At 39.0% G+C, this 15723-nt stretch overlaps 1 protein-coding gene across 1 annotated transcript; it reads right to left on the minus strand.

The window, feature by feature from the left end:
* Positions 1–246: 246 nt before the first annotated feature.
* On the minus strand, positions 247–14660 carry slc1a7a (solute carrier family 1 member 7a). The gene is made up of 11 exons (XM_056743256.1): positions 14242–14660; positions 12166–12245; positions 5109–5324; positions 3796–3838; positions 2676–2907; positions 2498–2597; positions 2139–2372; positions 1858–2052; positions 1486–1620; positions 1255–1354; positions 247–1139 (listed from the first exon to the last, which is right to left on the minus strand). The coding sequence occupies exons 1-11, from the start codon at positions 14374–14376 to the stop codon at positions 876–878; spliced, it is 1734 nt and encodes a 577-aa protein (XP_056599234.1). The 5' UTR covers positions 14377–14660; the 3' UTR covers positions 247–875.
* Between the last annotated feature and the right edge of the window lie 1063 nt (positions 14661–15723).

Genomic DNA, 15723 nt, shown 5'->3' on the forward strand with positions numbered 1-15723 from the left:
AACCCCAGATTTGTTTTTGTACATTTAATGAAACTCAATGAGGTAAGTCAACAACAAAGACTTGATAACAGAACTTTAAAGCACTGTTTACATAAATCAGATTATGTCAGATTTTCAAATACATATTTAATTTCACATTTATAATAAAATATATTGCATTACTTGTATTAAACATACTTACATTTATATTCAATAAGATCTTCACTATGTTTCAGCAGGACTGGAGGAAAAAAGGCCTCCAGTAAATGGTTGCAAACCCTTTTTGATGTGCTGTGATCCTTCAAATGTTCAGACACTTTAACCCCACTTAAAAACGTATGATTGTCACTCCGATAGGTATTGCCACTGTACAGTATGTGGTCACTGATGCTTAAATCAACCTCTTCTTTCGTTTCAATTTATTCTCTGCGATAGTTAAAGAATTGTTCAACAAACCATTAAAACACTTTGAAAGATTTTAAAAAGAAAGATGAAATTTCAGCAGCATGTGAAATATGACATCAAAATAAACAACATATCCTCATTTCATACGAATATTGTCCATAGACGTCAGGTAAGAGGTGGTTTCAGTAAAGATTCTCCTGATGATAACAAGGAAAACACACAATAACAAAGCACTTATATGTACACAGATAGTTCTCTACACACTGGCCCAATCTCTGTTCTGTGATATTTAAAGCAAATAGGACCCTGTTACGACCCTTTAACAGCTCCAAATACGATCCCTAGGGCAACAGAACCTTCTTTAGAACCTAAAGTTTGATCCACAAGCATATTCAACATCCAAAGGTAGAGCGTCTGGTTTCTCTGAGCTTGAGTTTTCGTTTTGGTCTCTGAGGAGGACGGTATGTACATCCGTCACATTCAGAGTGAGTTTAGACATTGGTCTCCAGACCGTTCATGTCAATGGTACAGTGGTCCTTGTCTTTGTGCTCTCTTTTATAATGGCGTGGAGACAAATGAGGGGACTTCTTCTCAGGCCTGATGCCCTCCTCCAGCTGCCTGAGACGGGCCACGTCGGGCGAGAGGTGATTGGGTTTCCTCGTGGGGCCTGGTGGAGGAAGCTGGAATCCGTTCTTTTGGTAGGACATCATCTGCTGGATGCTGATCATGGGTTTGGTCTCACAGATGAGAGGAATCTGTAAAAAAAGAAAAGAAAAAAATCAAATAACTTTGGTCTCTGTCCGAGAGCATCACCAAGATGGCCGCCAAGTACCAAAGAGACAATATGAATACACATAACCATATTTGTACCTCTTCTCCCTCCTTTATAAAGTCTTTTCTGCATATATGTGCCATGATACCTGTGGCTAAAGCATCGCCCATTACATTCACCATCGTCCTGAAGCGATCCCTGGTGAAAGGATTGAAAAACGTTAAAATCCAAACATAACAGACGTTGACCATTTTTCTTAATGAAAACTTTAGAAGTTTTAAGAAATATCTACAGTCTAATTGAAACAGTGAATCTGTTTGAGGTCTTACAGCGCCCAGTCCACGGCGATAATGAGAGTGATGTCATCTGTAGGAAGTCCTACTGAAGTTAACACTATTACCATGGTTACCAGACCAGCCTGTGGGATGCCCGCAGCACCTATACTGGCTGCTGTAGCAGTGATGCTGAATTGAAAAGCAAAAAATTTGGGATAAAGATAAAAAAAGATAATGCTCACAAAATAAATGTTATTAATGTACATCTGAGTGCTACTGAATACAGCTGGATGTAATTTTACTTAAAAAAGAACATAAAACGCTTAGACATAAAATATGGCATTCTTTCAAATACCTTTGAGTAAAAATTCAATAGCATATGATGATGTTGATCAATTTATTAGTGTACATTTTCTTGGGAAATACCTGATGGTTATGATCTGCCCAAAGTCCAGCTCATAGTTGTTGACCTGAGCAATGAAGATGGCCGCCACAGCCTCGTACAAAGCGGTACCATCCATGTTGATAGTGGCTCCCACAGGAAGTACAAAGCGAATGATACGTCTGTCAATGTGGTTGTTCTCCAGGAGGCACTTGAAGGTGATTGGCAGTGTGGCGGAGCTGTAGCACACACATAAGTTACAGGACACAACACAGTAATACAGTTTTATGAGATATTTCTGTATAAAACATCCAGAATTATTTACCTGGATGAGGTGGCTAATGATATAAGCAGGGCCTGTAAGATGCCTCGGATGTATACGATGGGGCTCTTTTTGGTGATGATGAAGTACATCGAAGGCAGGATGAACAGGCCATGAAGCACCAGCCCCATGACCACAGTGATGGCGTAGAAACCCAGTTTCTTTCCCATGGCTGAAGGGTCGTCCATTTCTAAGATCTTCCCAGCTACCAGGAACACAATCCCAAATGGGAAATACCTATAGTGTTAAACCAGAAATACACAGAATTCAAAAACATTTTTAGCAGGTTAAGCTGTATCATTATTAGTTTAGTTTAGTGATAAACTGTATACCCTGAATTAAAAAAGAGGTCTTGTATTTACCATATAACAATGGCCACAATTTTCAGCACCGCTTCATTCAGACTTTGGCAGAAGTTGACCAGAGCACTGCCATTTGGTCCCATTCTTCCAAGCATGATACCTAAGCAACAAAGCCTTTATAAGAACATTTGTGCGTTAAATGCTAAATATAAATGTAGGCATTGGTGCTCTGACTCACCCATAGTGGCTGAGAAGATCACTATACCAAGGACGTTCATGCCCTCACTAGTGCCTGGCAGCGTTCTGAAGACGACATCAGGAGGAGGCGTCAGGTCAAGGGAAAAGTTCTGAATGTCTGTGCCATTGTCGTCCTGGATTCCATAAATGAAGACCCGTTTTGTTGTGGTCTCCAGTATGTCCTGACTGATGATGGGTTTGGGCTTCATGATGGGGATGCTTTTTGTGCGATACTACCACGTGATTAAGAGAGAAAGTTTTATTCAGAAAGAAGCATTGTGCTCTTGTAGCTCAACTGAGCATTGGGCAAACAATGCCACAATCTCAAATTCTCAGGGAACAAGTAAATTATTCAAATGAATTAGATCTTGAATGCACTAAAAAGTGTCTGCATGTAGTAATGCAATCATAAATAATAAAATGAAATGAAATATGCAATCATATACTGTCACAGACAAAATTAGGAGACAAGTGTTTCAGCATCAGCATGTCTGCATGTACATATATCTGCAATATCAGTCTAGTGTTTGTTGAATGTCAACATAAACAAAACTCGTGAATGACATAAAGTCACCAAAAAGTAATGTGAAAGAGAATGAAAAGATCCATGAGAAATACATTTTAAATAAATAAAGATGCATGAGAAATAAATCTGAAATAAATCATATATTCATGTTTTAACTGATCTAAAAATACATGTAAAACATTAGTATTGTGTGTTTAAACTTGCAGATGAACTTGATTTCATGTTTTTTACCAGTTTGCCCAGTGTCAAATATTTGTTTTTATTTTTGTTCAGAATGTTGTTTGTTTACACAGAATGAAACAAAAAAATTATTTTGCGCAAACACATACACTTCCTATAAAAGCAAATTCAGGTAAAAAATAATAATTTTGGAACGGTCCCCTTTTTCTCAAGGCTCTATCTATGCAGATATATATATATATATATATAAATGCAATAATATAGTTTAAACCATGTTACTCAGAGTCAAAATATTATAATAAGTACATTTCTTTACATTACTATTGATTTATTTATATATTTGTTTTTCAGTTTTCTATTGAATATCTCAAGCATTGCAATCACAGGTAGATCACCAAAACTGAAAAAAACTCACTTGTTGAAAAGTAGCTTGAACCAAGTTGGCAGGGAACATGTTGCTAATGGAGGAAAAACACATAATAATAATAATATTTATGATAATAATATTACGTTTATTAGACAAATGTTTTCTGACCCAATGATATTACACCATCATGAATTTTGATCTACCACATGGACCTTCAGTATGTACATAACCAGACAAAACATTGCTATTTTTTTATGTGTAATATAATATGTAAAAAGTATTGCCTACTCAAAAGAATATTCTCCTACATCACCAGCAAAGCACATTTAATCCAAAATCAGCTAATTTAAACCCTCTCTGTATGTGCTGGTCAACACAGTATCCCCAGAAAAAGCATGAAAATCCCTTCTCAAAGGGATCACCTTTGCTAATTTAGTGCCTCTTTCATTCTGTTCTCAAAGGCTTTTATTTTGAAATGTACTGGTAATAAACTGAGCTAATCTTGTGGCAGTATGTAAATAGCTGTGCAGTACAGTATGTCCCCTGCCATCACCTCACTAAAGGCCATATGGTCTCAGGCTCAGATCAGTAATTAGGTTTAGCTCCAGCCTTCACTGAAACTCCAGTGACACGGGACTGCGCTCGGTCACGCAGCGCTTGAAACAGGTGGAGCAGGAACTTCTGAGTACTCAGTGAGCCAACCCTGAACTGAGCCAGATCTAAGCTCATCTGATTCCTCAGCATCCCTGACTCATATTCATATCTTATCTAGTCACAGTTACTACAATTGATTTATAATGCACATAATCATTATACCTATAACATATACACAAATGGTGAAACTCGCAAGTAAAGAACCTCAATACTTTTTAAATTCACACAAATGTATCTCTCTCCAATCACACTCCTTCACATTGTTTATGTGACACATACTGTCGATTTCTGTCTGTCTGTCTGTTGTTAATTTCTGTGATATGTGCGTAGTGCTGAGCTCTGTGAATTCTATTGACATGACCTGAAAAACTGTCCCACTGACCGATTAGAATAGTGACACGATGTCAGCAAGCCAAACTCCACCTTCAACACTAAATGGCTTATCTTTACCCTCAAGATTCAACAAGCACTCTGACCTCCCTGCAGGTCAGTAGGCGTATCCAACCTCTATATCCTATTACTGAACATTTTAGGAAATTACCTGATTATTTATGGTTAACTGAAGAAAACACATTGAACAAGTGACTCAGTCAAGCTCAGAGTCAGCAAACATATTACTGTACATTGACCAGCAAAATGAATCTTGCAATCTATTATTTTACAAAAAATCACAGATACATTTTACCACAGCGTCTCCATAGTCCTACCGTATAAGGTCCAACAAAGCATCAGCAGAGCTCATGATGGGCTTCCCGCTGTCCTCAGAATCCTCCTTTTGCGCGGCTCCACCAGGGTGGATGATGATGACCATGACAATGCCCACCACCACGGCCACAAAGGTCGTCCAGAGATAATATGAGATTGTCATAATGCCCAAACGACTGGAACACTTAGCATCTAACGCTGCTAAACCAGACATCAAACTGAAAAGAGAATAACATCATAAAGACACCATAAACATAAAGTCTATCATATCAGTCTCACATAAACATTGATCATTGTCTAAATCTGATAGACCAAACTAATGTCTTTTATTTCATTGTGTAGATCTAAAGTTTCTTTATTAATATAATTTCATATCATCACACCATAAACACTGCAAGATTGTGAAGTGTATAAGTGATATAGAATATAAAATAGAGTAGAATGTAGAATACAATACAATATACTTTATCGTGTGTCGTATCAATTATTTATTTATATTTGTGGTTTGTGGAGCTATAGTATAATAAAAGCCCTGAAAACCACTCTGCTTTTTTCACCAATTAACCATTTTACAGACCTCATAAAATGGATAAAAACCTGGGCTGAATTGGAATATATACTGAACTATACCGAAATCAACTTCCACCAAGCTGGCAATATAATGCTCTGATGAAACTTGCGAAGATGTTCAGAACTGATGTCTCCAGGTATACAGAAGATGTGTTTCCTGAGAAGGGTGCAGTCTGCTCTCTCTTCAGAAGCTGACTGGCCATGTCTACTAATTTTCCTCCTAAAAATCTCCTATAATAATACCACATCTGATCCTTAACATTAAAAGTCACCATTTATAATAACCAAAAGAGCAGTCAAAAAAGTCCTAAAGGAGTATGTCTATGAATTATAAGTTTAAAAACAAAGACGAAAATCCCAATACAGGTTTAAATAAAATCTTAATCAATGAACTAAAATTTCTAGCCTCCTATTCGAGCCATCTTGGATTTTTTTTGCAATCTTTGAGTCATATTCAAAAAAAGTTTTTAAACAAGTACTGTAAATCTAAGGGGAAGCTAAAGCAGTTCATTATGAAATAAACCCTATAGATGTTTTTTTGGAGGGGGGTGATTTTATTCTAGGAATGTATTTGAATGCACTTTCTTCATAATCCCACAGGGTCTCTGATTTATAGATTATGTTGACATAATCTGAAATAAAGATCTGTGATCTGTAAAACACTGTGTCCTCAGGTGGATCTCATACCTTTCTTATAAACAAAGTTTGAAATATGTGTATTTTTCTTACACATATCCATAATAATATATAGATTTTGGATACAAGGCTATGGACTATTTAAAATAGTTTGTTATTAAAGATATTGTAATTTCAGAAACAATTTCAGAATTGTTATTCATCTGAGGCAATATTGTTCAAATCAAGATTTGTTTCTTGGTACTAGACGCACTTTCCTACTAATTTGAGACACCCAATTCAGACCATGTAGCGTATAATGAAGCTGATGTGCTGAATTTTTTATGTTTGTTAGAGACGACGAGGCATATAAAATGGGCAGTCCTAAGGGTCCCATGCAATAGCAGAATTTATTCATCTTGTACATGCAAATATGTTAAATCAAAGAGATTTAAACCTGCTGCGTTTCACATCACAATGTAGTGGAAGGAAGAGCTATTCAGTCACCTCAACCAACCACCTGCTTTCAGCTCTGCATATACATGACCAGCTCTTGTTTTAGGCTATAAACAACTTCATTCATTGATGATGTTTGAGGAAAGACTATGTGCACACACACATATTCTTCAGTGTAACGGACAATACACCCTTAAACACAGCACAATGTGGTGTATGTAACTAGAAATGATGATAGACAGACAATCTAGTATCTTATGGATGCCTTTCTGTTAGTAAACATTGTGACAGGTTTTTGTGGGTGGAGTTAAGGGTGGAGGCTGAAAGATCCTCCTCACCGCATTACTTATGCTAGGTAGCACATTTTGTTTGCCTCTTTTTTGACTTTTTGATTGTGAACTGTAAAATAACAGGTTTTCCCTGTAAAATTTTTCATTTTTCAGGTTTTTCTCAGGTGGGTAACACTACCACAATTTACAATACTTCATAATATAAACAATACATAATTATTTGCTGCATTACAGTAATCTGAAACATATTGTAAAACATGCTATATTGTAAACAAATTGTAATTTGAAAAAATGTATTTTTATCTTCCCGAAAGGTTTATTGATTTTGTCCATATAGGAGCAATCATCTGACTATGTTAACAATAAGTGACATGAAAGATGAAAAGATGTCTGAAAGCAGCAGGATTATCCTCCTGCATTATGCTCTGTTCATATTCTCAGTCTGAATATATAATCTATGTATTAAAATGTAGAATTATAGGAAGTGGAGATTTATAGTTGATTGAGCTTTATTAAAGGACATACCTGTATAGGTGTATGACATGTGATATAATGCAGCTACACTGTAACTATTCAGTCAAATTAAATGCATATGGATTAACATCTAAGATGACCTTTCAAAACTGTGTTCTAGATAAAAGCATATCGGAATAACATGATTTGTCCTCTTTGTGTCTACACAGTCGTGGCCATTGATTAAAGATAAGCGTCATATGAAAGCACATGTACACGGGGTAAAGAAAGTGCCGGGCTGCCTGTGATTGCATCTAGTGCGCTCTTCGGATAATCTGGTTTCCGCTTTTCTGGTGGGCAGATGGTGGAGAAATGAGGACAAAACATAGACCCTGCTCTTGCCCTTAAGCCCTTGCATACCTTTAAATTAATATCTCATTTTTATTTATAACTAGACAAGGCACTGGGAAAGTGAATACGTGTTTTTCTGTGTCTTTGGTGTGTTATAAATTGCCCATGTATGTATTAGACACGTAAAATAGCAAAGATTAAGGTGTCAGAACAAATGATGCATTCTATCTAAAAGCCAATGCTCACGCTCACCCAGACCTTGCTGAAAATGTCTTGTGGAACCACACCCCCACAAATCTACACAAATGTATACACAAGTAAAACCGAGTCTGCATTGCCCGATTTTCACGGTATGTGGAAAATACAGTGTTTTTGAATCTTAAATCGATAATGTTCATTTTAGCCCTGTCATTTGACCCAGGTGGTACGAAAAATTCAGTCTGTGCTAAGAATAAATTTAATAGTGTTGCATGCGTACGGTCCTTCTTTGACAGTGCAATAGAGCTGCTTGTTTGTCTGACGTGCGTTTGTCATTGTTTTTGTGTCAGGTTAACTATACCGCACAACTATTTATTGTCGTTTATATTTAGTTTTAGTTTTTTCCGGCTGTATTGAGTCCATTTATCTAGAGCCCCAATCAAATCTGCATGGTGTGAGAAAACATGGAAGGAACAGCGCAAGCGGAATTCTACAATTTAAATATTTCCTCTGCTTGTTCTGTGTATGTATTAGTGAATGAGCTGCATACTTTAACATGTTACAAGCGTGACACTCGTGAATTTGTCTGTATCTCACTATAAGAGGACATGAACACGTGAACTTCATCCACAGACTTGTCCCGAGTTATTTTACAAGCGTTTGAGAGAAGCCACCGTCAAACACACTTGACCTCAAGCGTCTTTGCTAAAACCCTGCCAAAATACAAGTCCGAAATAATTGAACCAGATGAAAAGAGTGAACTACTATAGCAAATACTATAGTATACTTTAATATTTACTATACTAAGGTTAAACAATACTGTACTAGCCAAGAATTTCACTATAATTAAATAAGTATTATATTATAAATACTATAGTATACTACAATTTTCTTTGGACAAATGTGTTTACTATTGTATAGCACAACATTGAAACATTGTTTTGGTTGTAACACGACTGTCTTTACCTTGTGTATTACCAGTCGTGTTCCTGATTCCTTGCCTAACGAAAATGACCATTGTCATGTTGAACTGTACCCTTTCGATACCTTGTTTCCCTAGTCCTGTAAACGTCGTGTGAGTTTAATCCTGTCTCTATTGTTTTTTGCCCCCTTGTTGGAAGTCTTAGTTTTTTGCATTTTTGTCATAGTTCGTTTTCCCCATTGTGGGTTTTAGTTTTTTCACTAAAAGTCTTTGTGCTGCCCTTAACTACGCTGCCTGCAATTGGGTTCTCTTCCACGTGAATCGTGACATAACGAACAAGCTCTAACTCCTCTGGGGTGTTCGCCAGCGGAATGCAAACTTTTGGGACTATGTGGACAGGTTCCTGGAGGCCGCAGGGGAGGTGGTAGTGTTGGTGCTTTTCAACACCGGTCTCAGGGACCCACTTTTGCGTGCGGAACGAGGTCGTTGAGACCGCTGGACTTCGACGTTGTGTACGTCATGAATCGACCGGAGACCAGGGTCTCAGCTCAACCTAGCTACACATCTATGCTGGCGGTGATTCCAGAGGGTCGTGCCCTCGAGATCGGGGTTTTGGGCATTGCTGCACCATCCGCCTCATCCCCTGCAACCTCCCTACCACCAGTCAGCCTACGTGGCAAACATGGGAGGAGAGAGTCCTGGGGGTCTTCTTCAGAGGGATCCCAACCGGAGCCAGCCGCGCCCATCAGCTCTTTCTTGCAGCCGACCATCAGTCAAGTGGTTTGGCTCAAGAAGAAGAGGCAACGGAGAGGGGCATTGGGTCCTGCGCAGCCGGCGTCCAGTCCAGTGCAACCGCCGTCCAGTTCGGTGCAGCCAGTGTCCGGTCCGTTGCAGCCAGATTCCAGTCCGGTGCAGCCTGTGTCCGGTCCGTTGCAGCCAGATTCCAGTTCGGTGCAGCCTGTGTCAAGTTCCGTCCAGCCACAGTTTTCCAGTCCTGCCCAGCAGCCCGCGGTCCAGCCTATGATCGAGCCTGCGTCCAGACCGGCCCAGCAGCCGGCATTCCTGCCGGCGCCCAGCCCTGTCCAGCTTCCACCTGGCGCCCAGTCCAGCCGATGATTCAGCAGGCAGTCCAGCCGGTGATTCAGCCGGGCATCCACCTGGCAGTCCAGCAGGTGTTCCAGCTGGTGATCCAGCCAGCGTTCCAGCCGGTGACACAGCCAGCGTTCCAGCCGGTGACACAGCCGGCCTTCCAGCCGGTGACTCAGCCGGCCTTCCAGCCGGTGACTCAGCCGGCCTTCCAGCCGGTGACTCAGCCGGCCTTCCAGCCGGTGACTCAGCCGGCCTTCCAGCCGGTGACTCAGCCGGCCTTCCAGCCGGTGACTCAGCCGGCCTTCCAGCCGGTGACTCAGCCGGCCTTCCAGCCGGTGACTCAGCCGGTCCCCAGCCTTGTCCAGCCGGCACCCAGTCTTGTCGAGCCTGCATTCCAGCTGGTTCCTATCCGGTTCACCCTGTCTGGTACGGCCGACGTTTCAGGGGGCAATACAGCCGGTGGTCCAACCGGCACCCTGTCCAGTCCTCCTGGCACTTCAGCCGGCAGCCAAGCCTGCCCCTGTCAAGTCCCCCGGGACTAAGACTCCCCCACCTATCCCGAACTCCTATGGTCTTCCCCCCATGGACTCTGTTTTTGTCCCACCCCAACCCATTAATTATTATTGCCTGTTTGCAGTTGTTAATGTTTAACATGTTATGCTGGATGTTTTCTTGTTACCCAGTCGGTCTTGTCACGTTAGTCTTCCCCTTGGTGAACACCTGGGGGTGTTCATTAAGGGGGGCTTCTGTCATGATTCTGCCTCATCATGTCATGTCTCTCTTGATCTTGTGGCAGAGTCATGGCATAGCCTTACGTTTCATGTGAAGAGAGGCATTACGGCCCTTTCGGCCTTCCATATGCTCTCTCTGGTCTCGTCTCTGTTCCTAAAACAAAACACAATGCAGTGCAAAATTCAAAATCCAGAAGAGTCTCACAGGAATTTGTCTATTCTATAGTCTATCTATTGATTCCTGTTTATAGAAACGAATTTCCCCTTTCTTTCGTATCACTCAGCAAAAAAAAATTGTCACCCAGCACGGCGTTCAAATTTAATATGCGGTATCTTTCAATGTATAAATATATATCAACTCAATCTGATGGGAATTCATACATTTTGAGGTGGCTCATTTATGTGAATTCCTACGATTTCATTTGTACATTTTATCATGATTTGACTTTGCTTCTGACACAAGGTTTAGGGGCGGAGTTGGGTGGCTCTTTGTCAATGTTTTTCTACCGTGTGAAACTCGTGAGTTTTAGCAAAATTTGCCTTTACGGCTGTGATTTTAAGCTTCGGGGTGGGGATTTTAAGGTGTTGGTAAGCCACTTCCAAAAATATCTACAGTACTACTTCCTTTGATATCAGGTTATAATTATATGATTGTCTTAACATATATATACACACATACTTAAGAATACTTCAAAATACTAAATTTTCGATTTCCATAATTTTTACACATATAATAATAGTATTATTATATAGTTTTGTCCAAAAAGATCACACACCATCATGACAACATTGTGTTCTTGCAAAGACTATTCCTATAGCTCTGAGCTAAGGGCATGGTGCTAACAACGCCAAGGTCGTGAGTACGATCCCAGGGGATTGCACATGGAAACAAATGTAAAGATTCGATTTGGATAAAGGCGTCTGCCAAATACATAAATGTATTCATAAAAAAGTATTTTTGTTCAAAAGAAGTCTTGTTTTTGGTCCACTTTTTAAGCATTAGTTTTCAATCTAAGCATTAGGTTTTTTTAAGAATCGTAAAGCATGATTGCAGCGACATAAGATACTTTTGCTTGAAGATTTGAATGTTAATTTAAAATACTGTATCTTATTGCAGTCTAAACTTCACAATGTATAAAGAAACAGTTGATAAGTCCGGGTTTCTAGTAGATAGAAGCTACACTTTCATGTCACTTGCACATCTTGCAATAAGGCTGCAGTGTAGTTAATTGACTTAAATGACATGATAGTCAATTACAGATTTTTTCTCTCTAATATTCTTAGAATTTACTTGTAGTCTATTCATAGTGCCAAACAACCAATAAATTTATATAAAACAACATGCAGAAAAGAGTCCGGAAAGAGAGCTGATGAAAGTTCTTACCTGGAGACCACCAGAGGCAGGATGAGCATCTTCAACATTCGCATCAGTAACTCCCCTGGGAACTGGAAATATTTCACCTCCTTCAGGAGAAAAACCCAGAATGATTTAACTGCTCAGACATTCATGGTACACAAACTTAAAACAGATTCTTATGTGTGGGTTTTCACTGACGGAGTCAGAAAAGACCAAAGAATTAAGTCAATATAAAGTGCCAATTAGAAGACATCACAGGTCTGTAGCATTCTTTTCTTGAACGTCTTGTAAGAATTAAATCGAATTTTTTACTTGATGTTACTTGTAGTTAAAGTGATAGTTCACCTAAAAAGGAAAATTCTGTCATCAATCAGTCACCCTATTGTCACATCAAACCAGTAAGACTTTATTTCTTATGCAGAACCCAAAAGAAGATATTTTGAAGAAAGTTTTTAACCGAACAGAGCTGGCACTTCTATGGAGGACACAAAACCACTGCAAGCGAATGGGTGGCAGTTACCAACATTTTTCTAAATATCCTCTTTTGTGTTCTGCAGAGTTAATGATGACAGAATTTTCATTTTTGGGCGAATTATCAGTTTAAAGAAATTGCATTGCAGCATGAAGTCCACTTATCTTAAAAGTGCACTCAAAAATAAAAATTCATAAGAATCATTTGTTCACCCGCATGTCATTCAAAACCTGTATATGAGTTTTTCTTCTGTGAAACACAAAAGAAGATATTTTGAGAAATGTTCAGTGGTTTTGTGTTCAAACAACGGGTGTTAATGGAGGGCAATGTCGTTCCATCTTCTCTTGTGTACAGAAGTAGAACGAAAAGCGTAAAGGTCTTAAATGACATAAAGGTGAAAAATTGAAGAAGGAATATTCATTTGTGTGGGTACTGTCCCCTTGAGCAAGGCACCTTACCCCCACTTGCTCCCCGGGCACTGCAATGATATCTGCCCACTGCTCCGGGTGTAGATTAGATTAGATTCAACTTTATTGTCATTACACATATACAAGTACAGTGTAACGAAATGTAGTTTAGGTCTAACCAGAAGTGCAATTAGCAAGTGCAGGATATACAGTGTACTTGTGTTAACGACTTCCTGTGCGACTTGAGGTCACATTTCAGGTATGGGTCACTATATCTGACAAATTACTTCAACTTTTTTTGCGATATCTATATGCATAAAGTACATGTTTAAAATAATGGGAAAAACTGAGTTTAAGCACTAATTTAAACATTGACTTTGAAATAAAACTATATACATTACATAGCTGAGATTATCTTGTTGCTTTTTTAGGAATTCTTTTATTTTCACAATTTTTCTTATGTTTTCTGCACAACATTTGTAGGGTGTAATTGTTTGAACCAACATTTATTTGTTTTTGCTTTGAACAGACAGTTTTTACGCTCTCTGAGAAATGGCTTTTGATGGCCGAGTTGGCATACTAAGCAGGGACAAGATAAAGTATTAAAAATCTACACTTCAACTCGTGACTTCAACATTGAATAGTCAGACAAACGTGACATCTTTCTGCCACTAGTGAGAAGAGTTTTGCTTGTGATGTATGAGATGTGATTTTCGATTTAAGACCTTTAATGCAGTCGTACTCTGTGAATGACTCATAATCCTCTCCATGCAACTAGGTGGCATAATTATGTGATAATCACAGAGAGTTTTGATAGAATGCACAGACATTCTTCAATTATCTTGAATGATCAAAAGTAGTTTAACAGTTTAAAGGTCAGGTTTAGCCAGAGTACATACAGTGAGTAGCTCTTTATCATAAGTTAATGGTGACCAAAGCTGAATCTTTTCATGGTGCTTCTGGAAAATGTTATTTGTGCTTGCCAAAAGACATGAAATCATATAGGCTGGAAACTACATTACATTATTTAAAAAATTGTAAGCACTGTGCATGTCAACTGGACACTACATCATTAGTTTCTTTTATCTCCAGTTGCTTTCATATTTGAGGTTTTACACATTGAAGTCACACACAATAAGGATAAGCTGTTTTCTCTTCAAGCGCATTTGGGACAGGGTGTTATTGGTACATAATGTATAACTGGTGTGGAAGACTAATACTCACCTGTTCAGAGAGGTGTTTGGATCGCAGGAAGAAGCCCAGCAGGCATCCAATAACAACAGCCAATACTGACAAGATGAGGAGGCCGTTCTGTTGGCACACATTCTTAACACGGTTCCACACTGCACCCAGCGCCATGGCGACACGTCCACGTCCTCTACTCGTTCAATCAGCCATACACCTACCCTGACCCGAGGGTACAAATGACCAAATTCAAATATACATGCAGATCAAGTAAGAGATGGGAAACGAAGGAATGAAAAGCCAGCTGTAGAAAACTTGACAATGTAGATCATTTCAAGAAAAAGCACTTGGTGTCATTCCACGGAAGGTCACTCCTTGCACGACTTAACCCCATCACATTTTCCAGACACTGTCTTGTTCTTCATTCTCAGGCACCTCACCCTTTACACTGCACTTCAGGCTGACCAATAGGGGGCTCTGTGACAGCTGGCGGTATTGTCTCTTAGGTTAATACCAGCGATCCTATTAGAGCCGCACTGCATTAAGCCGATCCTGAAGATGGATTAAAGATCTCTGAACAATTGGAAATGGGAATTGTTGTTGTAGGGATGTATGTTTGAAAAAAGGAAAAAACAGGGAACCAACCAGAAGACAGACACAACTAACATGATTCACTACACTTGTTTAACAGTAGGGGGTTTAGAGAGGTGGACATGTATGTTGTGGATTGGAAATGAGGACATGGAATGAATGAGCTTTACAGGTGTGTGTTTGTGGATGTATATTTGCACCCTCCAGTGGTTGTTGGGCATCAGTACAGCCACTGAAAGTGATAGGTAACCGAAAAAATGTTGTCATTTCAAATCTGTGTCAATTTCTTTCTTTTGCAGACCACAAAAGAAGATATTTCGAAGAATGTTGGTAACCGAACAACAGCGGTACCCATCGACTTGCATTGGCTTTGTATCAATACAATAGAAGTGAATGTGTACCGCCAGTGTTCGGTTAACAACATTCTTCAAAAAATTCTTCTTTTGTGTTCTAGGGGAAAACAAAGTCGTACCGGTTTGAAATGATAAGAGGCAAGTAAATGATGACAGAATTTTCATTTTTGGGTGAACTGTCACTTTAACTCAGACTAATGTTTTAATGCAGTACAATACAGAATGTCATGTCACACCCCTAAATTAAAAGAAGAAATAAAAAGTGTATTTATCTTTAGAGATAAAAGCATTTTATTAGGCTAATAAAATAAATGAAAATATATTAAAACATTTAAACATTACCGTTTATTCATTATTAAATTAAAATACAGAAAATATCACCCAATCAATTACTGCTATTGTTTTAATATTTGAGGTTGAAGTTGATCTGACATTCTGTTTGAATAGAAAACATTACAATAATTTTGGTGAGTTCATAACACGTAGTATCCACTCTCGTCTATGGCCAATACATGATGCTGCACCCTTTCAATCAAAAGATTAGACCTTTAAAACATTATTTTCCCAAAATGACACA

This window comes from Triplophysa dalaica, chromosome 3 (genome assembly GCF_015846415.1).
Source record: "Triplophysa dalaica isolate WHDGS20190420 chromosome 3, ASM1584641v1, whole genome shotgun sequence".
Classification (NCBI taxonomy): Eukaryota; Metazoa; Chordata; class Actinopteri; order Cypriniformes; family Nemacheilidae; genus Triplophysa; species Triplophysa dalaica.

Excerpts from the sequence above, each read along its gene's own strand:
- slc1a7a (XM_056743256.1), bottom strand. The coding sequence starts at position 14,376 with ATGGCGCTGGGTGCAGTGTGGAACCGTGTTAAGAATGTGTGCCAACAG. Across the intron at positions 2,373-2,497 it reads ATTGTGGCCATTGTTATATG|GTATTTCCCATTTGGGATTG; the intron begins GTAAATACAAGA and ends TTAACACTATAG. Across the intron at positions 1,621-1,857 it reads GGGCAGATCATAACCATCAG|CATCACTGCTACAGCAGCCA; the intron begins GTATTTCCCAAG and ends TTTTCAATTCAG.